General features: G+C 40.2%; 1 protein-coding gene across 3 annotated transcripts; it reads left to right on the top strand.

The window, feature by feature from the left end:
• DPYSL4 (dihydropyrimidinase like 4) lies at positions 1-27,773 on the top strand. Of its 3 annotated transcripts, none has more exons than XM_029283418.1 (14): positions 1-333; positions 8,075-8,163; positions 8,957-9,141; positions 11,656-11,820; positions 13,402-13,463; positions 13,564-13,644; positions 16,716-16,784; positions 18,679-18,799; positions 19,878-20,034; positions 21,009-21,154; positions 22,562-22,728; positions 25,066-25,245; positions 25,966-26,137; positions 27,682-27,773. In XM_029283418.1, the coding sequence occupies exons 1-14, from the start codon at positions 1-3 to the stop codon at positions 27,771-27,773; spliced, it is 2,019 nt and encodes a 672-aa protein (XP_029139251.1). The 3 variants fall into 3 exon arrangements, with proteins under 3 accessions (XP_029139251.1, XP_015667872.1, XP_015667871.1); XM_015812386.1 differs by lacking the exon at positions 1-333 and adding an exon at positions 3,105-3,143 and having other exon boundaries at positions 21,009-21,150; positions 22,558-22,728; XM_015812385.1 differs by lacking the exon at positions 1-333 and adding an exon at positions 3,105-3,143.

The following is a 27,773-nucleotide window of genomic DNA, read 5'->3' as shown; positions in this document are numbered from 1 at the left end:
ATGGCAGAGCGAAGAGAGCAGCAACCGGAGAAGAAAGAGGAAGACCTCCCCGATTACTTCGCGGCACTCGGCGCCGGGAGCCCCAAGCCCAGGCAGAAATACGGAGGCATGTTTTGCAACGTAGAGGGCGCCTTTGAAAACAAAACCCTGAACTTTGCTTCTTTCAGTTGTGAGAAAAGAAACGAGAGTCGGAAGCTTCACCGAGAAGACTCCAGCCAGCAGTCCAGCGAATCGGAAGAGCAGATTGAAACCAGCAACGGGACAACTTCCGTGCCAGAACCGTGTCCGCCTTCACCTGGGATTAGGGAGCAGCTGCCTACCGGTGGCCATCAGGTAAGGGAGAAGACGCGGGGGGGGGGGGAAGGATAGTCGTCACGGGAAGAAGTGATCTTTTTGGATTTCCCATTAACTTCATATGCCACTCCCCATGCCCCCCTTTTTCACAAATGTATTTAATGGCAGAACATGTGAAACGTGTCTGTAAATGTAGAAAAAAACTACGGTCCCATTGTTTAAACCTGCTAAGCTGGCTCAGGAATTCTGGGAATTGAAGTCCACGAGTCATAAAAGAGCCAAGGTTGACTACCCCTGGTTTAAACCAAGGTTGCAATTTGCGTCAGGTGTGCGTCTGTCCGCGAAGTAGAGCGCCGCCAGGGGCTACAGAGAAAGCAGGTCTTTCCCCTATTGAACAGCCACAATAGGTCAGCTCCACTTCTTAAATCAGAGTTCGGTTTTAAATTAAAAGCCCTACCTTTTCCTTTTACTCTACCATTGCAGGGGGGGGAGCAGCCTTAAAAAAAAAATAGGGCAGAGGCGAGGCGGCGGTTGATTTTGCAGCCACTATTACCTCTTTAAACGGCTGGGGTAGGTTTCACCAGGGTTCACTGCGCGTGTGGCTTTTCTCTCGCAACCCTCTCGCCCCTGGTGGTGGGACTTTGGGGCTTTCACCTACACAGCTACGCAGAAAAAGCAGAAATAAGATTCAGTCACGTGCTAGTTTTGCAAGGCAAATAGGAGAGGAGCGAATTTTGACCTCAACCTTTCTAAAGCAGAACTTGCATCTGAATCAACGGGTATGCTCTTATCCCCTCCCCCACCTCTCTCCGCTCAGACATCCAATCACTGTGGTTTCGGTGTTTGAAACTCAATGGGCGCTGGCGGCCGATTGGTTGATTTTACCGTGAATCCGAGGCTGCTCAGGGATGGATGGGGAATAGTAAATCGTACTAAACCTAGAGATTTATTTCTAGCCGATAAGCATGCGACTGCAGCGTAAGGTGGCGTTTATAAAGTTGCAGATTGAGTCGTCGCATTTATTCCCACTAAAGCCGATACTGGCGCTCTCTTGAGTTTGTTTTCTTGCAGACGTTTCATTACCCAAACTAGGTAACACCACCAGTTACTGATAGCTGATAGTTTTAAACGGGAAGAGACTAGGCGCAATACGCGCACCCCTTCGACTTTAGCAATGCGTTTAACTGGCCTTCTGAATTAGCACGTCTGGCTTTGTGCAGTCCGCCCAGCCTTCAATTAATCAAACCGGTTACGTTTATCAAAGTCCCTAAGCCGTCACCAGCACAAGTAACCAAGCTTAACACTACCCAAGCGAAATAGGCCAGGCAAGAACACCTATTTTATCTGAAGCATTCTATAAAGATAAACTGTGACGAGAAACAAAAATGACATTTTTTTCGCTTTTCAATGGCTACTTGAATGCAAAGAAAACTCGGCCGAAGGAGGAAGGGGGCTGCGTAAGGGGAGCAAAGAAACCTTTCTGCCATCCTGATTTATGGCAGTTAATAAAGGACGGGCCACATGATACGGTGAAGAGGAGGAGGAGGAGGGAGTAGAGCATTGTCACTTAGGATTTCGAGAACAAGGGATTTAAAACCAACCAAGATTCGTTTATAGAAATACAAATTCTACGAAGTTGCATATATTCATTATGGGATCAGTATTCAGGGACAGAGATCCACTCGATCAGAAACATAAATAGGTGTCCTATCTCTGCGTGTATACGCGGACATTTGGGAGAGGATGAGTGTTGTCCATCGGTGGAGGGGGAATTAGGGAAAATGACATTCCCCAAAACTAGATGGCCTTTATTCCACCGAAATTGAAATGAATGCATTCCCCTATATGAGTGGAATCTTCTCCCTAGCTAGAATAGGCTCTCCTGGGTAAACCTAATCACCAATCAGATCGATACTGGAATAGTATCTGGGGAATAACTGAAAAGAGGCCAGCCTGGCTTGACAACAAAGAACACGTGTCCGGAAAAAAGACGACCTTCCCAGATTTTCGCTGGGGGTTGTTGCTAATGCTCAGGAAGAGAAAATGGGGACTCGGCTAATTAATTGCCCCTTGCAACTCGGTTTTAAATAAATATTGTCTTAAAATATGCATTCCTAGTCAGTTAGGCAAACACATCTCATGAAATAAAGCGGGAGATCGCTTTCCATAAGCTTGCGTGGGCAATAAAATGAGATCAAAGAGATACAGCTTCCAAGGAAAAGGTCGACTTTCAGGACAAGGTCTGAAATAGGGCGGCGGGGAAGGGAGCATCCCGTCCCAAAAGCGGTGCTCTTCCAAGCCTAAACAAGCCGGGGACCCCATTCCCCCCCCCAGGGCCTTCCCGCCGCCAGCCCAGCACCTGCAGCGGCTCGGCCACGTGTTCTTTGTTGTGAAGCCAGGGCGGCCCAGAACCTTTGTTGGGCAGGGAAGGGGCCGCGTCTGCGCGCAGCCTGCCCGGGAGGGAGGCCCCAAGCGGAGCTGCCTGCCCGTCTGGGACTGGGGAGGAGGGGGGGGGCTGTCTGCAGTTTAGCGAAGGCGCGAAGGCGGAATGCTAATCAGGCAGCTGCTCCGAGAGGCTGAGGGCCGGCAGAACAGGGGGAGACACCGCGCCGCCGCTCGCGCGCTCGCCCTCCCCCTCTTCCCCCCTCCCCCGCTTGCCAGAACAATCCGCCAGCCAGGGAGGCGCGCGCGCAAACGCCCCGCTCCCCGCGCCCGCCGCCGCCGCCGCTTCGCCTCCTCTCGCCCCAGCGAAAGGCCGCTTTGCGTTCGTTGCCCTCTTTCCCACGCTGTAGGCGCGGCCTGCGGGGAAGATGTCCTACCAAGGCAAGAAGAACACCCCTCGGATCACGGTGAGGGCGCCTCGGGCATTTCCTCGCCGCTCGTCTCTGCTGGGCGGGGAGGGGGGAGGAGGTCGGCGTCGATCGGTGCCGCCGACCTTGGGCGGCCGTCCCTGGCGGGGATGGGAGAAAAGCTCCCGAAGTCGGAGAGGGGCTTCTCCGGCTTCCGGGAGACCCTCCCCCCGAGGGCGCCAGGCGGGGAGGGGGCTCCGGGGACCAGGCCTCGCTCGGTCTGCCGCCCGAGGGCCCGGGAGGGGACGGCGCGGGTGGTTTGGTTTCGTGGCGCAGAGCAGAGGATCGCTCGCGCCGGGGGAGCGGGAAGTGGAAGAGAGCGGAGGGGAGAGCGAGGATCCCGCCCAGGGGCGAGTGGGGAGCGCTTGCCCGGCCACCCACCTGGGGTCCCGGGGTCCGCCTTTGGTCGTTTCGCGGCGAGCGCTACCGAAAACTCTTGGGAGCGGGTCGGCGGAGCTTGCTGGAGAGCCGCGACTGGATCAGACGGCAGAATCGCCTGGCGGATTCCTCGGAGGAGCCCAGCGGGCTGTAGGGCCAGTAAAAGAGGAGTGGAGGCGAGTCCCAGGATCACTTTGCAAAACCAGAGGTTCTGTCTTCCGAGCTTTCGGCCTGGAGCCCCCGCTGTAGGTGCTGGGCTGGCGGTGGAGGAGGCGGGAAGGCCCTGGGTGCCACGGGACCTTGGGGGTCCCCGGCTTGCTCAGGCATGGAAGAGCACGGTGTTTGGGACGGGATGTTCCTCCTCCCCTCCCGCCGCCGCCCTCGCCCTCGCCCTCTTTCAGGTCTGAATTTCAGACCTCGTCCTGAAAGTCGACCTTTTTCCTTGGAAGCTGTACCCCCTTAATTTGGTCGGATTTCTATTGCTTAAACGTCCGTTTATGGAAAGCGGCCTCCCGCTTTATTTCAGGAGATGTATTTGCCCAACTGTCTAGAAATGTATCTTTTTAAGACAATAAAAGGTGGTCGCCCAGGGCTTCCGCGTGAGTCGGAAAGCTCGGAAGAGAAATCCTCTGGTCCTGGTAAGCGACCCAGATTGGATGCTGCGGGTGAAAGATCTTCAGATTGTTGGGTAGGCAAAACTCGAAGGAAGGAGGGGTGGTATTCTTTCAAAACGTCTCCCCTCCCCCCCCCCGCTAGAAATTCTTGTCACTGTTTCCCAGTCTTTGAGGGGGGGGGTTTCCTTGACAGCCTTTTAAACCCTGCTGCAGCTGACACACACACACACACACACACACACACTTTTAGAACCATTACAGAATTCTGAAAGCTTTAAGCCAAGGTTACAAAGGGAAGATAAAGAAGAATTTTTAAGATATGCAAATCAATGCAAGTTATTAAGTTGACATTCAGAACGGATAAGTGTTACAGTGTGTTGATGCATCTCCTTTAAAACTCTCAAATTTCTTCACTGAACAGGATGGGTAGAGTTGAGTGTTGAAGTCACCCTATCTAACCTGAGAATATGGAAACAATGGGAAGGTGTGACAAAATGCTTTTTATGGGGGGGGATATGAGTTATGCTTGTCTAATGAAACTACCACATTTGGAGTCTTAATTTGCTGTTTTGTTGGGTGTAATTCCCACTGTAATCCTGAACTTTAGAAGGACTCAAATCGTGTTATGAGCTTCAGTTGGAGAGTCTTCAAAATCAGTTCTGCTGATTATAAGATGATTCTCTGGGTTGAATCAGTTATTTCAGACTCTTTTTATTTGTCTAGATACCTGTATTTATGCAATCTATTGTACTGGATTTTCTATAATACAGGGTAGTGTAATCATATCTGTAATTGAGTTGAGTGTAGGTTTATAAGTAGATATGCACTGAGTTGTCATGCTCCTTTAGCACAAAAGAGTCCAGGTGTAACATTAGGGTATTGTGTCAGAAGGAATCATCTGCATACTTATATTTATGGAACACAGTTATATAATGCTTATGGTTACCTTAATATTAATAGTTTGTATACATTTTCCCCATCAGGCTGAAGTCATCTTCCAAGTTTAGGAGTGATCTTAATTAAACTTGGTGTAGTTACTTCTGAGGCCACGTATAAAAGAACCTGATATTAATAGTACTATTCAATATACTTTCAATTCTTTCCCTATATTTTACTAAAAGCTGCTAATTTGTGGGCCACTGCTGGCTTTTTAAAGATGTTTGGGAAAGGATGTGCCCAAATTCACATACACTAAATTATGTTTGAATTGAATGAAAATGCAGAGTTATTAATAGACCTCCTCCTGGAGTAACATGTAATCTACCAATCAGGGTTTACAGGATTCTGAATGGAAAACAGTGAATCCATGTCAATGTTAGAACAGTTCTCAAAGCTTCTTGGTTTATTCCTTTGGAAGCCAAAGAGGGTTTGGTAAGGGATAATCAGCTCCCAACACCTCAGCCTCATTACATTCATTGGTCTCATCTTTTCTGGATGAACCTAACCATCATTTTGGATCCTGGCCAATATATTTGATTGTATTCTAATGCCACTTAAGGTTTATAGAGATGAGATTTAAGCATGCATTATCATAATTTATTTATGCATTATCAATTTATTCTTGGCTGATGAACAATTGTTCTTCTAATGGCCTTATAACTTTATAAACTCTTAAAATGCCTAAATGGAAGAAAGAGGTTACACGTTCTGCATGCCCTTTCCATTGCAGCTCTCCATCTGATGTTAAATAACATGGCTAAATCTCTCTGCATTGATTCTTTTCTTTGATAATATTCCACTGTTCCTCTTCAGCAAAAATACTGCTTTACGGGTATAAGAGATTTTTCATGAGTAAACATTTGACTAAAGCAGACATGTCAAACTTGTGACCTCACGTGATGTATTGGAGCTTTTCCCCCATTGCCAGCAATGGGGTGGGTGCGGTTTGACACCCCGGACTAAAGGGTCTCTTGATCCCAACTGATGTAGGGGTTCTTTGTTTAGCACTGTATGAGCCAGATCAAACCAACTCTGGAAAACTGATTTGAAAAGAAGCTAGGTAAATACAGGTTGGCTCAGGGCATCTGTTTTTCCCTGGTTATAATTCAAACAGAATAATTGCTCAGGTAAGAGGCTCACTGCTCATGGAATCAAAAGGGGAGAGTAATGAAAAGTAATCACTAAATATTGTGTTTGTAACTCTCAAATTATGGTTTCAAAATATACATGTAAAGCAATTTTTCACTCCTATCACAATCGCAAGGGTCTGTATGAAAACTCTGAATAGAGGGAAGGAGCTCAGTGTAATTCTTACAGTGCAACTGAACTCCTGTAGGCCTCATTTTAACCAGGATGAAAGGAAAGCATCCAAGTCTTCCAAATCTAGCATTTCAGATGTGTCAGAGCAGGCATGTCAAACACATGCAGCCCATGCAGGCCGCGCCCACCCCGGCTCCACACGGGCAAAAAACATCACAATACTTCACAATCTGGACCGCGACGCAATCGGGCTTGACATCCCTGTGTTAGACCATGGGTGTCCTGGGCAGCGATGAGTGAAGAGAAATTATTTTGAGCCTCATATAAAATATATAATGCAGTTAATTTTAGTTTTTATATTTTTATTACATTCTTGTGTTGCATTACTGGTTGTCCAGGGCCACATGCGGCCCATGGACCACAGGATTGATGCACCTGTGTTAGACCTCATCTTCTATGATTAGGTTAGACTCTCAGGGGTAGGCAACCTTGGCTCTTTTATGACTCGTAAAAGAGCCAAGGTTGCCTACCCCCTGGGTTAGAGACAAAGGAAGCTTTAAGACTATTATACCTTGAAGAAAATGCAAGTACTTATTATTTACCTTCCACACTTACATTTTTGGGTGAGCCTGCATTTAGGGACCTAAGCCCCATATGACTATGAGACTGAATATCATCTTATATCATCTCAGCTTATATCATCTCAGTTTAATAAAGAAGCCAGCATTGACTGATTATGTCCAATTAAGTCAGTGTCAACTCTTAGTGATCATAGTTTTTTTTCTGAGACAAAGGCAAACATACATGAATCTTTAGAAGTATCTTTACAATAAAATATCAGTCACAAAACAATTTTAGCCATACATTTCTGGGTGTGATAAAAATGGAGTTTTGTTAAAATAAAATGTTTTTTGTATTGCTTTCTTCCTTGCTTAATGATTAGTATTGTTTTGTTTTACTTAACAATATTCTATTTCTTTGATGGAAGTGATGTTCTTTTAGAGATTAGGACTGCCTGTGTCTATCTGTTTATAAATTCATATCTTGGTTGATAAGTAAAGGTTACAGAAGCTTCACAAATTGTCAGCAGTCTTCTGTCCCAAGCTGTCATTACTGAAAAGATCCTGGAATTTCCATGTGCTCATTGAACAGAGAACACCGAAAGTATGGCATTTTAACATTTTTTTATCTAAGAAAGAACATCAGATGAAAGGGAAAAAAAGTAGTCATTTTAGTGAGGAAAGGGAAAGAAAAAAAGTACCCCCTTTTGGCCCCTTTTTGTAGCTATGTCACAGCCTGCATTGGTCTGAGTCTCATTGTGTTGGACACAGCATTTGAAGTGGTAGGGAGGCCTGGAGAGAGAAGAAACAAAGGCTTTCTATGAGAAAACAATCAACCCTCCTTATTTCCAAGGCTTTCCATTTTTATTAAGAGTTGCCTGTCTTCCATCATACCGTAAAATAAAAATGTTATTGACCAGATTGATGGGACAATCCTTAAAATTCATAAATGAAGATTTTTTTCAAATTATAACTGGCCAAATCACAATGACAAGGGTGCACAAACTGGTTTCGTTAATGTATGTTTTATTTAAACGCATGTTTCAACATTTGAAGATTGTGTCTGTATTGCAATATATGCTCTACATGCATCGGGTTTCTGATCGTATACCCAAGGTGGCCTTTGAATGAAGCATCTGTAGTTATCTTAGAAATGTTTTTGTTTGTTTACTTAAATTAGACTGACCAGTTGCTCATCAAAGGAGGAAAGATTGTCAATGATGATCAGTCATTTTATGCAGATATCTTTGTGGAAGATGGTTTGATTAAGTAAGTTGGTGATTTGATTACATATTTTTGCTTTAAAAAGTTGTATAATACATAGCAAACAGTTGCATGCTTTAAGTCTGTGTTGATATTTTTATATGAAAATAATACATGCAGAACTATTGCCTATAACAGCCTTCCCAAACCATTACTCCCATTGGTCTGACTGGCAGGAATACTAAGAGTTAATAGTCCAGATACATTTGGAAGTCATCAGGTTGAAGAAAGCTAGTAGATATTTGCATATGGGGAACTCTAGATCAAAATTAATTTTAAGGTATTTTATTTTGAATAAATTAGTTTATAGTTTAGATTACAACTATGTTTCACTTGAACATGAAACAGTACGTTTACATTTTATCTGTATAGAGTGATTTGACCTGATGTTCCACATTCCCCACTATTTTCTACCATATCTATATGTAAACTAAAGTTTAGAAAAACAACATATTGACCTCAAAAGAAATATATCTATACCTTTGATGGAAATGCATTTTCAAGGTGGCCCTTTTTCTCTTTTTCTATGTAGAGCTGTATAATTGTGAATGTGAGTCGTTTCTATGTTAAAAGTGTCTCTTAATCATAAAAAAAACTAAACGCAACACTGAATATCAGAAGTATAATTTACTGAATTAAACCTCATTTTTTCATTGCATTTAGTGGAACAAGTCATTATTAGCTTGTTCCATCAATTTCAGCGCATTTCAGTTATGCTGAATATCACAACTGAATATCTTTGAAGTCTTGCTTCCCTTGAATGAAATTATTAAAGTGTAGGTTTTAATGTCATTTTCAGGCAAATTGGAGAAAACCTGATAGTTCCTGGAGGTGTGAAAACAATTGATGCTTATGGCCAGTTAGTTATTCCAGGTGGAATAGATGTCCACACTAGATTACAGATGCCTTTGATGGGAATGACCTCTGCTGATGACTTTTACCAGGGCACAAAAGCAGCTCTTGCAGGAGGAACCACCATGATACGTATGTAGTCATTTTGTCATGTACTTGTCCTGCTCCAGATGGAACAATTACACAATAGCAAATTTGCAACTGGTTTAGTGATGGGGCTGTAATTCATACAACCAACAAGACCGCTACAGTACTAGACTGAGCAGTCATATAAAACTTGCACAAGAAATGTAGGAAAAGGTGAGGTAGAGTGACTCAAAGTTGGGCAGCATACAAGTTTAATAAATTGTTATTGTCTCAGAATTACGGTGCAACGTTGGTGGTGCCAATGGATTGAAGCATATTTTAGAAGTCTACAGCTAGAGGTTCACAGTGTCTAGTCCAGAGTTGTAGCCATAAAAGATAGAGGGCAGGTTTAGAAAGGAAGAAGCCAACAACATGCAGGTTTGGGAAAAATTGCGTACGGCAATGACATAAAACAAAATTTGTCCCTGTCAATCCCAGAATTCAGACACCACAGATTGGTTCAAGTCATCAATCCTGGAATCTGAGAACAAAGCAAGGAGTCGGGAATACAAGTCTGTTGTTGGAAGGCTGCTTCTGGCAAAAAGCAACCAAGCTATTCCGAAGTAGCCCCAGCAGCATCTCAGGGGGAAACTCCTTGGTTCCTAAGTAGCAGAGCAGATCAGTTTCATTCTGTCCTTCAAAACTACCAATGTGTTCTAAGACTAGGCAACCTGCCAAGTTCTGCATCTGTCCTCACCTGCTCTTGCTCATTGATCAGCCCTAGCCCTTAAGGCTGGCCATTCATCCATTCAGAGCAGAGCATAATAGAATTGTATACAACCCTTTGTTTTTAAAAAAAAATAATGAAAGAAAACTTGGAAACCAAAGAGCTGTTTCCCCTTCATGTCAAATTAGGAAGCTGCAACTTAACATGTTTTAGGTTATTCAGATATGTTGAATAACCTAAAACATGTTGTGTGATCTGAGGGAAAACCACAACAGAGTAACTTTTTGACCTTCCTACAGCAATCACTGGGGTAAAGGTTTTGCCCATGCAGCAAAGTGGCTACTAAAACCATGAAACACATTTCATTATATTGCCCATTTTATGCTGGTATATGTTCAGAATTGATAAGCTCACTTTTAAATAAATTTCCCAGTCATTCTGACCAGCTTTACTTATACTTCTAACTTGCAAATAATATTGACCCTGTTATTCAAAGTATAACTAAATTTTGTTATATGCAAAATGCATAGTCAGATGATAGGCTCAGGTAATTTTATGATTTTCTTTTATCCATATCTCTGTAACCTGTTTTACACTAGTGAGTTTTATATGTTTCGGTTTCTGATCCCAGTAAAGATTTTCCTTCTCTTCTAAGTTGAGCAAATTCAGATAAAGTTCAACACTCAATAATAAAGGGGTATAATGCCCTTACACTGCACACTGAAGCATTTATATCACCACATACCTATAGAGTACCTATACAGGTAGTCCTCGACTTACGACTAAAATTGAGCCCAACATTTGTCAAGTGAAAACATTTGTTAAAGTGAGTTTTGCCCCATTTTATGAATTTTTCTTTGGCACAGTTTAATAATAATAATAATAATAATATGATAATAATAATAATAATAATAATAATAATAATAATAATAATAATAATAATAATAATAAAGTTGGAAGGGACCTTGGAGGTCATCGAGTCCAACCCCCTGCTCAGGCAGGAAACCCTACACCATTTCAGACAGATGGCTGTCCAGTCTCTTCTTAAAAACTTCCAGTGTTGGAGCATTCACCGCTTTTGGAGGCAGGTTGTTCCACTGGTTAATTGTTCTAACTGTCAGGAAGTTTCTCCTTAGTTCTAGGTTGCTTCTCTCCTTGATTAGTTTCCACCCACTGCTTCTTGTCCTGCCTTCAGGTGCTTTGGAGAATAGCTTGACTCCCTCTTCTTTGTGGCAGCCCCTGAGATATTGGAACACTGCTATCATGTCCCCTCTCATCCTTCTCTTCGTTAAACTAGACATACTCAATTCCAGCAACCGTTCCTCATATGTTTTAGCCTCCAGTCCCCTAATCACTGAAGTTGTTAAGATAGTAACACAGTTGTTAAGTGAAACGGGCTCCCCCCATTGACTTTGCTTCTTAGAAGATGATCACATGACCCCGGGACACTGCAACCATTATAAATATGAGTCAGTTGCCAAGCATCTGAATTTTGATCACATGACCATGGGGATGGTACAACGGTCATAAATGTGAAAAACGGTCATGTCACTTTTTTCAAACCCATTGTAACCTCGAATGGTCACTAAATGAACTGTTGTAAGAATTCTGTACAGTACAATTAAATACTCATGTTCTCATGTCACTGTAATTCTGCAGTTTTGTTTTTGCTAAAAGTTACAAACAATTTCTGACACCCACATATAATCAACATATTTAGATTATTCTGAATATAGTTATACATATTTCAAAGTTTTGACAATGCTTTATTCTTTAAAATGAAAAGCATTCATTAGATTCTGGGCAGTTAAGTCCTTTTAATGTCAATTAACAAAAATTATTTGTTTCTCAAGTTGATCACGTATTCCCTGAATCTGGAACAAACCTCCTGACTGCCTATGATCAGTGGAAGGAAAGTGCTGATAGTAAAGCCTGCTGTGACTATTCTCTGCACATTGACATCACACGTTGGCATGAGAGTATAAAAGAAGAGCTGGAAGCTCTTGTCAAAGACAAAGGTAAGAAAGAAAACTAAGTTTTGCATGAACAACTAAGTGAACAGTAACTATGGCCCTTGTAACTTTCTACCTGCAAATATTATCTCAAGCAAAATAGACAGGATATGCTCACTGTGATATGTGGTAAGGGGAGTTGTCCTCTTAAGCCACATCTGGAGAACATCAAATTGAGGAATGCTCTCCAGACAAGTGGTGCTTCTGTTGCTCAATTTCCTTCCTATGTGTTGGATTTGATTCTAATAATACAGGATTGTAAATATCTCAAAATAATTTTATTCTGTTATGGTATAATTCTACATTTACGTTCCTGAATCGTTGGAGCTTACTTCCAAGTAAGTTGTATGGGATTTACTTCCCCTGAGTTCTAAAGCCTTGCTGGTTGTGAAATGTCCAGACAGAAATAAAATGCAGCAGGATCCATAGGTGTTGACGTGTATTTATTTCGTCAATGTTCATGGAGGAAAAGGATCCAACACCGCACACATTAATGCTGCTGCTGCTGCTGCTGCAGGAAACCCTATACCATTTCGGACAAATGGCTGTCCAATCTCTTCTTAAAAACTTCCAGTGTTGGAGCATTCACAGCTTCTGGAGGCAGGTTGTTCCACTGGTTAATTGTTCTAACTGTCAGGAAATTTCTCCTTAGTTCTAGGTTGCTTCTCTCTTTGATTAGTTTCCATCCGTTGCTTCTTATCCTGCCTTCAGGTGCTTTGGAGAATAGCTTGACTCCCTCTTCTTTGTGGCAACCCCTGAGATATTGGAACACTGCTATCATGTCACCCCTCATCCTTCTCTTCATTTTGTTCACTGCCCCCTGCTCTACCGTAGTTTGAGGGCCCTGCAAGCTTGGAATTCCTGATCTCAGAAAGAAGTGGGTAGTTTGTATCAGATTTTCCCCTCTGAGATTGAAGAAAGGCATCTGATATATTTTGGGGTGTTTTAAACTTTATCAGAGTACCACCAGATTGCAACCTAAATGCTTATTTATTATAACATTGGTCGATATTTTTTTTTTTTAAAAAAGCCATTTTTCTAAGTAAAATTTCAGAAAACATGACTTGATGCATAAGTGGTTATGTTGCTGCTGGAATGCTCAAGGCCAGTTCTGAAGAGGGGTGAGGGTATCTGCTTTGGCTGATTTGATTACGGAATTCGGAGGACAACTTTGGCTATCATTTAACACAGATTATCCAAAGGACTAAAAAAAATAACAGATTTCCTTAGAAGCTTTTCTGATGAGCACCTTCTAGGGAAAACCCAAATACACCGTTTTCCTTGTTATTACTGGTGGAATGATTGCTGTAAGAAAGCTGAAATTATTTACATACATATACACCCTTATATAAAAACCATTCTATTGTAGCAGTACCAATAATAGTTAAATTGCCAATGTGAATTTTCTTCTAAGTAAACAATTTCATAATTAGAAACATAGTCATGAGCATTGATTCTGTTTCATTGTTTTTTAAATAAAGTCTTATGTTTTTATCATCTCTGAATATAAATAGCCCAACTTTGTAACTTAAAAACTGTTGTTCTTATTTCAATTGCAACCAGTAACTCACTTTTGTTTTTGTTAAGGTGTGAACTCTTTTCTTGTTTTCATGTCCTATAAAGACAAACTCCAGTGCACTGATGCTCAGGTAATTAAAGATAATAGAAGCACACCATTTTTAATGATGTTATAGTATAGAAATGGAAACTATTTCATTTTAGGACTTGTTTTTCTCTCTTTCTTGGCAGATGTATGAAATATTCAGTCTTATTCGTGAAATGGGTGCCATTGCTCAAGTCCATGCGGAAAATGGAGACATCATTGATGAGGTAGAAAAAGTTGTACTCCATGTTAGACCTTTTTAGTTTAAAAAGGAAACAAGACAGTGCAGGTACATTCCCCCTTAATTCTAGTGTTCCCTGCAGTTGGTGAGACCTGGCTAATGAGTGCACCCTTTTGAGCTTTTAATTGAAAGCTTCCCACACATTCAGCTGAATCCCTAAGAAACTCTGTTGCTTTAGATATTAACATTTGTCTGATAAATACACGCATCACCAAGGTCAACACTCATTAGCATATATTAACTCTGTAATTATTTCAGTTATCCTTATTGTACTTTGGGATGTGATAGGGAGTCCCATTTTAATATTGCAGATGATATCATTTGTATTGCTTATTTGCTTATTGTCATGAAATAGAAAAAGTCTATCATGAATAATGACAATACAGTAAAGGAAAAGAACCCTAAATTATACTGATTAACTAAGCATAACTCTCCCCAATTAAGAAAAACAAAAGTTCCATATAGGTATACCAGGTAGTCCTGGACTTAAGACCATTGGTTCAACAACTGTTCAAAGTTACAACAGCCTCAGAAAAGGTGACTTACGACTTTTACTTGCACTTACAACCATTACATCACCCCACGGTCATGTGATCGTAGTTTGAGCACTTGGCCACTAGCTTGCATTTACGACTGCTTGCCATGCCCTATAGTCACGTGATCATCATCTGTGATGATTTTTGCTGATTTCCAACAAAAAAAAAGCCCATTGGGGACACTGGCTTTGCTTAACAGTTCTGTAATTTACTTAATGGCTGGTTGATTCACTTGACAGCCACTGTAAAAATTGTTGTAAAATCAGGTCTGACTCCACTTACGATTACAATGACTTACGATAGAAATTCCAATCCCTCTTGTGATCATATGTTGAGGACTATCTGTAAATACCTATATGGAATTGATTCAGTTGTTGGGCTTATCATTAAATCTGTTCCATATAGCAACCTGACATGTCATATTCTCATCTATAAAGGACAAAGACTTTTCCAAACCAGGTAACAAATACATATCCTAGGTCCATTCCTTAAAATCAGAAGAGTAACTTTCCAGTTACCTACAAGAACGCCAATAATAGCATTTATAGACACTTTATAAGAAAACTAGGATTCAGTGTCTTTCAGAAGTCAGTAACAGTTTCTGACATTTGACTTTCTCCTTTTACATTCCTCTTTTGTTCCTATTCCCTTCTAAGCCTGATGTCTCCTATTTGCACATGGTGGCAGACAAAAGCACAGAGGTTTCAGTGGAATTCCCTTAACAGCTTTATGGCAGTTGATAGTTTGGTTCAGATCTGAAGTTATAGCATGAGCTCTCCTTGTCATCAGTCACAGGGAGAAGATAATGGCCGTAAGGTATTGCTGACATACTTCTGTGCCAGGCCTTGCGCACAGATCTCAGTTCTTTGCTGATTGACTACAACTGTTTGCAGAGCCTTTGCTTATATCAACTATTCTCTGAATGCACATTTTGCCCCATATTCTGATTGATTGTCATTCCTACATTTTTATATGTGCCTGGAGTCTGTATTCATGTCACTTGAAGAGTAGCCTGAAGTTGCCTCCCTCTGCTATGCCTTTTCCTCTGAAGACCCCATCCTTGCACTATAAAAGGGAAAGTAAGGAAATAAAATCCAATCTGTAGGCTTATAATTTGATTTTCAGTTTTGACATTGTTTACTACCAGCCCTCCAAATACCATACGCTGTGCTGCTTTTGAGGGTACAATTTCCCAAGATCTGCAACTTGGTGTTCACCCATTTATTGCCTTTAGACAATGCCATTTTCCTAAGAAAACAAAAGTCAGTATCTTCCCCAGAGCAACTGGGGAGTCACTTAGACCAGTGTTTCTCAACCTTGGCAACTTGAAGATGTGTGGACTTCAGCTCCCAGAATTCTGAAATTTGAAGTCCACACATCTTCCAAGATGCCAAGGTTGAGAAACAGTGCATTAGACTGAAGACAGAGGGGTGGACTAGATAATCTTAAAAATTATTGCCAAATTTTACATGCTAATAGTCCATCTATTCTTTAAGGCATGGCATCCCTCATGGGTAAGTGCAATGCCCATTTTTTCTCTAGGGCTATTTACAGTTTGACAATGATTTGGATGGAGGTTTCAGGCTTCACCAAGCACCACATGTCTCTGCTATTCATTAAAGCCGCTCCACAGTTTAAGAGTCACTGAAGGGATGCCTTAAAGCAGCAGTGTTTCTTATCCAGCTTGTGCAGAAGCAAGAAAAATGGTAGCCTATTTTAATGAACGACAGAAGTGTCACCCCTGTGCAAGGTCCAAAGCATTTCTTTTGAATCATTTGTGACACGTTTGCATCCCTATTCTTCAGCTGCTTCCTGAATTTCAGGACAGTGTTAGATAAACTAAAGATAAGGAATTCAAAAGTTGCACCCATCACTCTTTGTTCTAGATGGAGATAACCAACTTTGAATCTTAAGAGATTTCATAAATCATGGGAATGTTCAACTAATATATCCCCTAATTACATCAACATTTTTTAAAATAGTATGATTTGGTGCTTAATAATAATAGGGCAATTTGCATGGCAGAATGTTTTTGGCTTATATTAGTATTCTTTCATAAATGAGATCAATATTAAACAAAGATATTAGAAAATCAGTAAATTATCTATAATTAATCAGTTTGAGTATATTTGGGTTATTATTTAAGAAGGAGATGTCCAAATAATCTGTTTTCCAAACTGACTAGTGTTTCTCAACCTTGGCAAGTTTAAGATGGGTAGATTTCAACTCCCAGAATTCTCCAGCCAATAAAATCTCAGATGTATCCATTTCCTTTGTAAGTCTTCATGAAAATTTCTCAAAATACTTTGTTGCATATATTTAAAAGCAGAATATAAATTATTTTGTTTTTGTAGATTAGGCATATTCAGACTTCTGGCTGGGAGTTATAGCAGTTGTAGTCTACTTATCTATAAAGCATCCAGCTGGATGAGGAGATGTTTTTAAAAGTTTACTTTTTACTTGAGATGCAATATCTGCACATCTTACTTATTATTCCTCCTGTATTTATTGATTGATTTAGGAGCAAAAAAGACTCTTGGAATTGGGGATTACTGGTCCAGAGGGTCATGTCCTCAGTCACCCAGAAGAGGTAATATGAACTTGTCTTATAGAAATACTTACCATTCCACAAAATTTGCTTAATTAGCAAATGCTCACCCACAAATTTACATACTGTAGGTTCATTTGCAAATTTCATAAGTTTTCAAGTTTCCAAGAAGGCTACATATTCTTGATGTATGGCAATGTCTTTGTAGAGTTTGTGTTGGTTGTGCTGTATTGGGTTGGGTGGTCAGGGACTTTTTGATAAAGTTGCGTGGATATCCATTTTGTTGGATATCTGTATGAGGACGTTATTTAGACAAGATCTAACACACCGCAGCAACCCAGAACAACAGAAAAAGGAAATAATCTATACAACATATTCCAACCACATGGAATCAGCATAGCACACAAGCCAATTAAAGACCTTCAAAACATCCTAAGCAGACCAAAAGACCCAACAACCCCAGAAGAATAAACAGGAGTCATCGACACATACAATGTAAGGACTGCCAAAAACCACTATGTAGGACAAACAGGCAGTAGACTAGCAGAACGCATCCATGAACACCAACTAGCAGTCAGAAGACATGAAAATCATTTAATTTCACAACATATAGACAGATTTAACCATAGTTTCAATTGAGAAAATGGGACAATCCTAGACCAAGCCAAGTCCAAAAACGACAGGGAATTTCTAAAAGCCTGGGACTCTTAACAGATTAACCACCAATAGACATTAACATCTATAGAACTATGCAAAAGAGACAATCAACCAGTCAAAAAGAGAACAAAAAGACCGAAGCACTTCTCTCCACCAGCAATCAGCAACCAGATCAGCATAGGTGAACTCCAGGATTAACATCAGACAACAATCAAGTAACCAATAACCTATGAAGAAACTGCCAAAGAAGCCAACATTAATCAGCCCAGCCAAATTATCTCTAAGACCACCCCCACCAACACTGACAGGGCAAGACACCAGAATATAAACTGGCAGCAAACAGACTCCTTACTCGCACTCAGGATGTTACCTAGTTTGAGTAATGAGACGCCTGCAACAAAACAAGCAAGCCCAGAGAGCACCAAGGACCTCTCAGTTCAACCCTGAGCTACAAATATTCTCCTTTATTAGTTCACAAGTTGTTAAAAAGGAAATGTCCCAAATGACACTTAAGAGAAATACAGACAGTCCTCAGTTTATGACCGGTCTCTTAGTGACCATTCAAAGTTAGCACAAACCTCCCCAAGGCTACTTAAGACTCGGGTTCAAAGTTACAACTGCCCCTTCCCCCCCCCCCCAGGGCCACCTGGTTGCATTTTAAGAACATGGCAACCAGCCCGCATTTGCAGCCAATAGTAGCTTCCCTCAGTCACATGACTGCAATTTATGATATATATTTTTTGTCAGAAATTGGCATTTACTTCCAGTTTTTCTGCAAAATATGCCCATTGTGGACAATGGATTCACTTAAGGACTGCAGTGATTCACTTAAGGACTGCTGCAAAATAGGTCATAAAATCAGGTATGTAACCTGCTTAACAACCAGCATATCTTACAACTGTAATTCTGGCCACAATTATGGTTAGAAATTGAGGATGACTTATAATGAAAAGAAATCTGATTTAAACTTTTTTGAGTGGCAGTGATCCTAAGCCTGTTTTTTTTTTAAATAGTACTTGTATCTTGTATATGCAAATTTGCACTTCCCATTTGTTTAATACTGAGCTTCAGCCTGAAATCATTAATGTGTAACTGAATTATTCACAATTTCTAAAATCGGAAATCATAACACTAACTTTCCTATTTTTTTCTGAAACTGCCATTTTCCCATGAGTACAAATTAGAAGAAAAAGATGGGGTTCGAGCGATTCTTCAGACATGCAGGTCTAGATGAAAGAGTCACTTTGAAGAAAGTATCTGACTATTCATGTTTTCCAAGGTTGAAACAGAGGCAGTGTATCGTGCTATTACTATAGCGAAACAAGCCAATTGCCCCTTATATGTCACAAAGGTTATGAGCAAAGGCGCTGCAGATGTCATAGCACAAGCTAAGAGGAGAGGTAAGTACCATTTCATATTTCCTTTTTGATGAGGATTTGAACCTTATTCCTATATATCTTTGTGCTGGATATTGAGAGCCAGTTTGGTCTTCTGGGTTAAGGCTCCAAGCTGGAAACCAGGAGACTGTGAGTTCTAGTCTCATCTTAAGCATGAAACCCAGCTGGGTGACTTTGGGCCAGTCAATCCACTCAGAGCTGAAGAAGCTTCTTAGATGAGAAGCGAAACGTCTTCAAAGAAAAACAAGAAAGTCCAGTTGCCTGATGAAAAAGCCTCTTTGGGAGTTTGCCACTGCCTCCTTCCTGAGTCTATCTTAATTAGAACTAATTACTTTCCAGATGTTTGAAAACCATGGGTAGTTTCCTATTATGTTAAGAGTTTTTGAATGGAAAAAGAGAAGATCCAGACTTCTTCCACATTTATAATAGGCGTAATTTTTTGGGAGATTAAGCAAAATTGCTAGTAGTGCATTTTGAACTGAATCCTTTTAGAACTGAATCCTTTTAGAACTGAAGTTGAAATTCTTTCATGCGTGCATCTTTAGCAGTGGCAGGCCTTTTACATGCTAAGATGTTGTAGGCAAGATACTGTCAAATTGTCACTTTGTCTTTAGTCTCATTCCTATTCCAGAAGCCCTAAGGTCCAGAAATGTCAGCTATTTTTTTAAAACACAGGCATACATTCTCTACCTCAAAAGCTCTACACTTTTATGAATAGATTTGCCTCTAGTGATTTGCTAATTTGGTTACTGTCCATTCGAGAAGTTGTCGTTCACTTACAATCGGACTTGACTCTCACAGGATTTTTGTTAGTGTGTGTTCTTTTTCCCTGGCACATGTTTTCAAGGCTTTAGACTGAATATATATATGTATATATATACAGACTCAGCGGGTTTCTTCTATAAATATGCTTCTTTTTTCCATGAGGTATGCAAAGAGGGCAAGAGTTGTGTAAATTAAAAAAGAACAGGAGCAGTCTCTCTTTCTGTCAAATGTCCAGCACTAGTTGAAGAATATCTAGCTGGGAGAGACTTCATCCCGTTTGTCCCCAGGAATGACCAACACACAATTATGTCTTTAGGCACCATTGTATATGGAGAGCCCATTACAGCAAGTCTTGGCACTGATGGCTCACATTACTGGAGTAAGAATTGGGCAAAAGCGGCAGCATTTGTCACATCTCCACCTATCAGTCCAGACCCCACAACACCTGATTATCTCACTTCACTCTTAGCCTGGTAAGTCGTTTTCTCAATCTGCCAAACAAAAGGCAATTTTAATGGGAAGAAGTAATATAGGGGTTTCAAACCTTTTCTAAGATGGAGGAAACATTTGAAATCCTGCCAGTTCAATGCCATTTACTAATTGTGATCTAGTGAGATTGCTCTGTACCACTTACCTAGATTCTTCTACCCCAGCTTCATTTTTTTTCTGGGTAGTTTTGAAAATATCAAAAGTATTGAACTTCATCTACTTTTCATTTTACTTAAAAAAATAATTTGAGGGCCTCAAACATTCTTGGAAATAAATAAATGATGTTCAAAGCTGGTGCTTATTGGCAGAATATCAACTTCTCACTTTTTTTTAACTAAGAAAAATTATTTTGAAAAATATCAGATGGATCAGGAAGCCTCTCCCAAGAGATATCTCAATGAGCACAATGGAGAACAGGAAAATAGTGTAATAGGATCTCAAGAATCACTCTTGGGATCTAGCTATTAGCAACCAATTGGCAGGCTTTTACCATAGTCCTCAAGAGACATGCTATTCTTTGGTGTGTCCATAGCTTTGAAATCTGGTATATTGTATTATTGCAAAGAGGAACAATTATGAAAGTATAAGGTTATCAATAAGAACCACTCATCAAAGCCTGTTTTCATTGTACAGTCCTCTCTGTAACTTCCCTGGCTTCCTTCCCTTAATTAAATCCAAGAGAAGATAACAGAAGGGAAGTTTTCCACTCTACTTATTTGGACCAGGAATTGCAGAGAGCTAAGAAAGCTATAGAGCAGTAAAAAGATATGGATTTTACCACCTTTCAACTATGAAGTTCAAATGTACCAACAGAATAAATTATATTGCACTCTTAAGAATTAAACAAGAAAACTTATCTTTCTTTGCTTTTTACCAATGAGACCTCAGAAGTGCCATAGATATTGAGTGCCATGGGGCCTCTGCTTTTGTTTACTGATTTGACATTTGTTTTAACTAGTGGGGATCTGCAAGTGGTGGGCAGCGCTCACTGTGTCTTCACCACGGCACAGAAGGCTGTTGGAAAGGATAACTTCGCTCTGATTCCAGAAGGAACAAATGGCATTGAAGAACGGATGTCAGTAATTTGGGAAAAATGTGTGGTAAGTTCAGCGGAAGACGTTTGTTACAAAATAGTGAAGTTTTTGGTTATAACTTCATCATTTGCTGTTGACCATATAGGATAGGGGTAGGCAACCTTGGCTCTTTTATGACTTGTCTCACAGCCTTAACATCATGCTGATGTTATGCATGGGGCTGAGATGTTATGCTCCCAGCCTCCAATGTAGGCTGTGAAATTGATATGATTTTTCTCTTGATCTTCTGCCTCTCTGCTGCAGCCTCTGCATTCCCTGGTCTAGCAATTATGCTGATTCCTAACAAAGGCATCAAGGGCTGCATGGTGGCTCAATGGTTAAGGTGCTGGGCTTGTTGGCTGGGAAACCAGAAGCCCAGCCTTGAGACCTGAGCTCCATGCCCAGCTCCTGCCAGCCTAGCACTTTGAAAACATGCAGATGCGAGTAGATAACTAGGTACCAATTCGGTGGGAAGTTAACAGCGCTTCGTGACTTCATGCTGGCCACGTGAACCCAGAAATGTTTTGGTACAGGGTTGGCTCAATAGCCTTGAAATGGAGATGAGCACCAGCCCCTATAGTCGGCAACAACCAGCCAAATAAAATCCGCGGGAGCTCTTTTATACCTTTTTTTAAAAAAATAAAAGCATCAGTCAAAATGTGTACATTTTGAATTGATGGTGGAAGGAAGTTTGTTGTTATGAGACAAGCTCTAAAGTCCCATGTCTTTAAAAGAGGCCAGAAAATAATGCCATCTCCAAATTCCCCTATCCTAACCTTCTATCTTAGCTCATCAGAAGGATTCACTTGGCTCAAATCAAACTTCCCATGACTTGGAATTAGCAGCGTGGTAGATCAGTGTATCCAGAGGCTCTACGTGGAGCAGGTGTGTTCCAACCCATCGGCTGCAGGCTGCATGCAGCCGCCCAAGATTGTAAGGTTTTAACATAATTATGTGATTCATATACATTAACTATATTATAACTTTTATATGTGGCCCAAGACAGTTCCTCTTTACTCAGTGCAGCTTAGGCAAGCCAAAAAATTGGATAGCCGAGATCTACAATAGAGTCTCTAGAACTAGTCTTTCATCCTGGCCTGTTTATCTTAGATGTTTCTGAAAGGTTTCCCATTAAATGTATTACTAGCAGCTCTCCTCTTCCTTGTTACTTACAGTAGTATGTGGCATTCTGAAATAATTTATTTACTCTATGAACATGTAGTCAAATTTTTTTAAAAAGATGCCAAATTTATTTGGGATAAATTTGAAAGGGAAATCATGGAATATGTAAATTTTATTTCATGAATTCATAAGAAATATATATTATTTTTACGGTAATTTCAAATTATTATTTTTCCCACCTCATATTTTTTCTCCAACCTCTCTCTCCCTCCCTCCCTTCAAACGCACACACACACACACCCTCATTTCTAGGCAGCAGGGAAGATGGATGAAAATGAATTTGTAGCAGTGACCAGTACTAATTCAGCCAAGATTTTCAACTTCTATCCCAGGAAGGGGCGGATTGCTGTGGCGTCAGACGCTGATCTGGTTATTTGGAATCCTAAAGCTACAAAGATCATTTCTGCAAAAACTCACAACTCGGTAAAAGCAAACAATAAGTTTTATTTTTCATTGAATTAGCCAGGGGTAGGCAACGTTGGCTCTTTTATGACTCATGGACTTCAACTCCCAGAATTCCTGAGCCAGCATAGCTGGCTCAGGAATTCTGGGAGTTGAAGTCCATGAGTCATAAAAGAGCCAACGTTGCCTACCCCTGAATTAGACGTTCCATACCTTATATTAGTCATTATTGTGATCTAACTGAGCTTGTTAGTTTTCCTAACATTTTCTGCATCCGTTAGCTTTGACAGTGTTGATACTATGTACAAATTACAGGGTATGAATTACAATCTTAATCTACAGTTGAAATGAGCATCTTTAACTTTAATTGCATTATACCTGTTCATGAGAGAGGGTTTTTTTTTTATTCATAGCTGTGTGCCCGCTTCTTAATATTTTGTTACTTGAGTATTTCAGTTTGGGAAAGGTTGGGTAGAAATGGTAGAAATTATAGTTTCAATCTCATTGTTGAATTTCAGAAGGTACATAATCCAGATATAGCACAATGATCCATCTAGCTCAGTCCTGTCTCAATTAACTGGAAGTTCTCGGGATTTCCTTTGTAGTGCAAGGATTTAATCTTTGTGTGTCAGAACCTGGTCCTTTTACACAGTCACAACCCTTCCCCACTGCTCTTCCACTGAGCATCAGGCTTCTCAAAGGAGCATCTGACTAGGGTTTGGCCAAAAGATGATTAGGGGACTGGAGGCTAAAACATATAAAGAATGGCTGCTGGAATTGGGTATGTCTAGTTTAACAAAGAGAAGGACGAGGGGGGACATGATAGCAGTGTTCCAATATCTCAGGGGCTACCACAAAGAAGAGGGAGTCAGGCTATTTTCCAAAGCACCTGAAGGCAGGACAAGAAGCAACGGATGGAAACTAATGAAGGAGAGAAGCAACCTAGGACTAAGGAGAAACTTCCTGACAGTTAGAACAATTAACCAGTGGAACAACCTGCTTCCAGAAGCGGTGAATGCTCCAACACTGGATGTTTTTAAGAAGAGACTGGACAGCCATTTGTCCAAAATGGTATAGGGTTTCCTGCCTGAGCAGGGGGTTGGACTAGATGACCTCCAAGGTCCCTTCCAACTTTATCATTATCATCAAAAGAAGTACAAAGCTGCAGCAGGACATTCTGGGAGGGCAACTTTAGGCTACTGGGAGACTTGATTCAACATTTATTAAAAATTCTATCTCTGTGAGGATATTAATATAAATTCAGTTCTAATAGGTTAGAAAGTAAAGATAAATAAACCAAGCTGTGGCCTGTTCATGAGTCAGATTGCCATTATTTGAAGGGAATGTGGCATTGAATGTGATTTCTCATATATTTGATGGCTTAAAAGGATCTTCATCTGGATTATAATATATATTAATTCATCTGAGTCCCCTTTTCTGTGATTGGGAACCCTGCCTTGTCAAGGGAGATAATATTTGATGTTGAGATGTTTACATTCATCTGTGGTTATAAATTCTGTATCTGAATTGGGGCTTTCAGTCATTTTCTTTGTTCTATCAAGTTTCTCATGTTTTCAAAAGCTATATAAAAGAGCTTTTACAAACAAATACTTTGTTGGGAAATGCATAAACTGAGCAATTAATATACATCATCCTTGAATTATATGAATGATACATGAATTTTGTTGCATCATATATCTACAGACTAATTCTCTCATATTGGTCCAGCATCATGCATAAGGTTAAGGTTAATTTAATTTGTATACCGCCCTTCTCCCGTAGGACTCAGGGCGGTTCACAGCATATTAAAAACACAAATACAATATACAGGATACAAAGAAAATCATACAAAAATACACAAAATAACCCCACTAAAACCTAATTAAAAGCCAAATATTGATTGCTGTGTTCCCATTAAAATTACTTTTTAAAAAACNCGCGCGGCCGCATTCTGGACCAGTTGAAGTCTCCGGGTGCTCCTCAAAGGGAGCCCCATGTAGAGAGCATTACAGTAGTCCAGGCGAGAGGTGACGAGAGCATGAGTGACTGTGCGCAAGGCGTCCCGGTCCAGAAAAGGTCGCAACTGGTAAATCAGGCGAACCTGATAAAACGCCCCCCTGGTCACGGCCGACAGATATAAAAGACTGGCTAATGTGTAAGTTCTACATACAGCTTAAAATGACACATATTCATAATATTACTTGGCGAATATCATATTACAAGGTTATATGTACCTTTCCATCCCTGAGTGTATAGTTTTCCTACTTTTGTTTGAACGATGTGCATGGACATTGGTTCATTGAGTCCTGGGATTTTGCTTGAATATTAAGCTGAGTCTGTAATATTTTGTTTTGCCAGAATGTGGAATACAACATATTTGAAGGAACCGAGTGTCATGGTGTCCCTACAGTGGTTATAAGTCAAGGGAAGGTTGTATTGGAAGATGGAAACCTCTGTGTCACTCCAGGTGTTGGCCGTTTCGTTCCTCGAAAGACATTTCCTGATTTTGTTTACAAAAGAATAAAAGCCCGGAATAGGGTGAGATTTTTTTTCTGTATGTGAAATCTACTTCATTGTTGCAACATCAAAAGTGCAGGACAACGGCTGAGAACAAAATGGAAAATCAGAAACATGGTGTTCAATTAAGGTTTTAAGAATAATTGGCTTTCCTTCACATACGTCTAGATTTTCTATTTTTTGAAAAAGAAGTCATGTTTACATTGTGAAGTAGGTTAGGCAAAGAAATTGTGGCCAGGTTCATACAGTATGAACCTAAGACATTCTGTAATTTGCCATCACTCTGCAACACATTAAGACAAAATGAAGCAGGTACATTATCATTTAGTATATAATGAAAGCTAAGAGAACCAAGCTGACAGCTGGTTAAAGGTCATTGAGCTTCACAGTTAAGCAAATATTTGAATGTAGGGTTCTCTTTCCATGTTTGTCATTACCAGTCTTGAGCTCATGCATCCTCACAATTATATATTCAGTTTTTAATTTTGTATTAAGTAGAAATCTGAATCTGCAGAATATGACCTGTGCATATGTACAATATACTTGATTAATAGTATGTGAGAGTGTTTATGCATTTGCACAGCATCCCAGAAGATAGTGACAGATCACTTCTATATTGTAGCCAGGAAAATTAAATCAAGCTTGATTTTTAATCCTAAATTGTTTACTCATAAAGTTGTCCATGGAATTCTGGCAAAACCCTCTTCTATAATAATTCTCCCTTTTATTGTATGTTTATAGCTGGCTGAAATCCATGGGGTACCTCGTGGACTTTATGATGGACCTGTTCATGATGTCATAGTAACCGCTAAAGCTGTTGCTCCAGCTCCTACCTCAAGGATAGCTACTTGCTCAGGCAAAATACAGGTTCCATCAATCCGCAACCTTCATCAGTCAGGCTTCAGTCTGTCTGGTAAGTCAAGTTGTAAAGAAAAAAAAATTGAGGTGATAACAGAATTATCAAAATGAAAGCTTACTATTACCTTTTAGATCATCAATTGGTAAGCAGTGCCTGACTTAACCATTATACAGCTCTTAGGAACTTTTCAGCACTTTATATGTGGTGATAATATATGCTGAATATATATTAAGGGAAGCTGGATTGGAAGATGAGCATGGTTTTAAAATTGGAGGAGTGAAATTAAATATAAAGAGGACCAAACTAATCACAACAGGTGCAAAAAAATTGAAATAAAAATACCAAAGCGGTAGATAGCTTCCACCTTTTGAGCAGTGTGGTGGCACAGAGGTGGAGTTTTTGCCTCATAATCAGGAGGCTGTGAGTTCGATCCTACGTAGCGGCAGATATTTTTCTCTCTGGACACAAAGGAAAAATATCTGCTGTGAGCTTCACAGAGACATCAGGAAGGGCATCCAGCCAGTAAATACTCGGCTCCATTCAGTTGCCCCAACTCCACTCCGATGCAATGGATTATAGGGTCATTAAAAGAAAAAAAAAGATAGCTTCTGCCTTTTAGTAACAACCATCAACATTATTGCAAGGAACAAGCAGTTGAGAAAAATACTACAGACTATAACACCTAGTAGAGCAGCCATGAAAGCCTTGGTGAGTTATTCAAATGCCATGATGAGTCTATATCTACAAATAGTGCAAGCCATAATATTCTCTATGTTATAGAAGTTAAAGTTGGACTTTAAAGAGCCTAGATACAAAGAGTATTGATGCTTTTGAACAATGGTGCTGGAGAAGACTCATGAGAATACCATGGACAGCCAAGAATGTAGTGATGATAAAGATGATGATAGGCTATAGTTACTTTACTGTCAAGTCACATGTAATATGCCAGTAGTTTCATTTTTTGATACTAAATACTTAAATGTTTAGCTGCTAAGCATTTGAGAATCCCTTAGGGTCTATTCCAGCTAGCTAAGCATTTTTCATTTTAATTTTTTATTAATTTCAATTATGGAAGTTAAGCACAATCATAAATCCCTTCTATGAAATTAATGAATAGAAAATTCCTCCATTTTAGTTCCTCATATTTGATTAAAAGACTGGAAGTTGAAGGCTCTTTTTTTTTAGCATTCCTTTACATGTGAATATGAAGACCTAGTTTCCAAAATATCTTTTCACATGAATTTGGCAAATTTCAGCCTTAATTTATTCAGTTTCCTTTGTCAGCATAAATACGTTTGGTAGAATAATTCTACGAAGTCTAATCAGAAAAAAATTACATCTGGCTAAATAGGGCTTACTTTTGGGGAAATTATATATCATATAGTTATAGTAGATATAGTTTTACACACACACACACACACACACACACACACAGAGAGAGAGAGAGAGAGAGAGAGAGAGAGAGAGAGAGAGAGAGAGAATAAAATTGCAGACCCAATTGACTTTTAATTATCACCCATGCAACTATATATACTGTATGATCAAATACATGTTTTCATTTACTTATATATAGAAAGTATATTTTATATCTCTTCTAGGATCTCAAGCAGATGACCATATTGCAAGACGTACTGCACAGAAAATTATCGCACCCCCAGGTGGACGCTCCAATATTACATCTCTGTCTTAA

The sequence above is a fragment of the Protobothrops mucrosquamatus genome, unplaced genomic scaffold (genome assembly GCF_001527695.2).
Source record: "Protobothrops mucrosquamatus isolate PMUCROS unplaced genomic scaffold, P.Mucros_1.0 scaffold80, whole genome shotgun sequence".
Lineage (NCBI taxonomy): Eukaryota > Metazoa > Chordata > Lepidosauria > Squamata > Viperidae > Protobothrops > Protobothrops mucrosquamatus.
This window is presented reverse-complemented; position numbering and strand designations above follow the sequence as displayed.

Coding starts and splice junctions, on each gene's coding strand:
- DPYSL4 (XM_029283418.1), top strand. CDS start 1: ATGGCAGAGCGAAGAGAGCAGCAACCGGAGAAGAAAGAGGAAGACCTC. Junction 11,821..13,401: donor AGCTCTTGTCAAAGACAAAG/GTAAGAAAGAAA, acceptor GTTTTTGTTAAG/GTGTGAACTCTTTTCTTGTT. Junction 21,155..22,561: donor TTGGGAAAAATGTGTGGTAA/GTTCAGCGGAAG, acceptor ATTTCTAGGCAG/CAGGGAAGATGGATGAAAAT.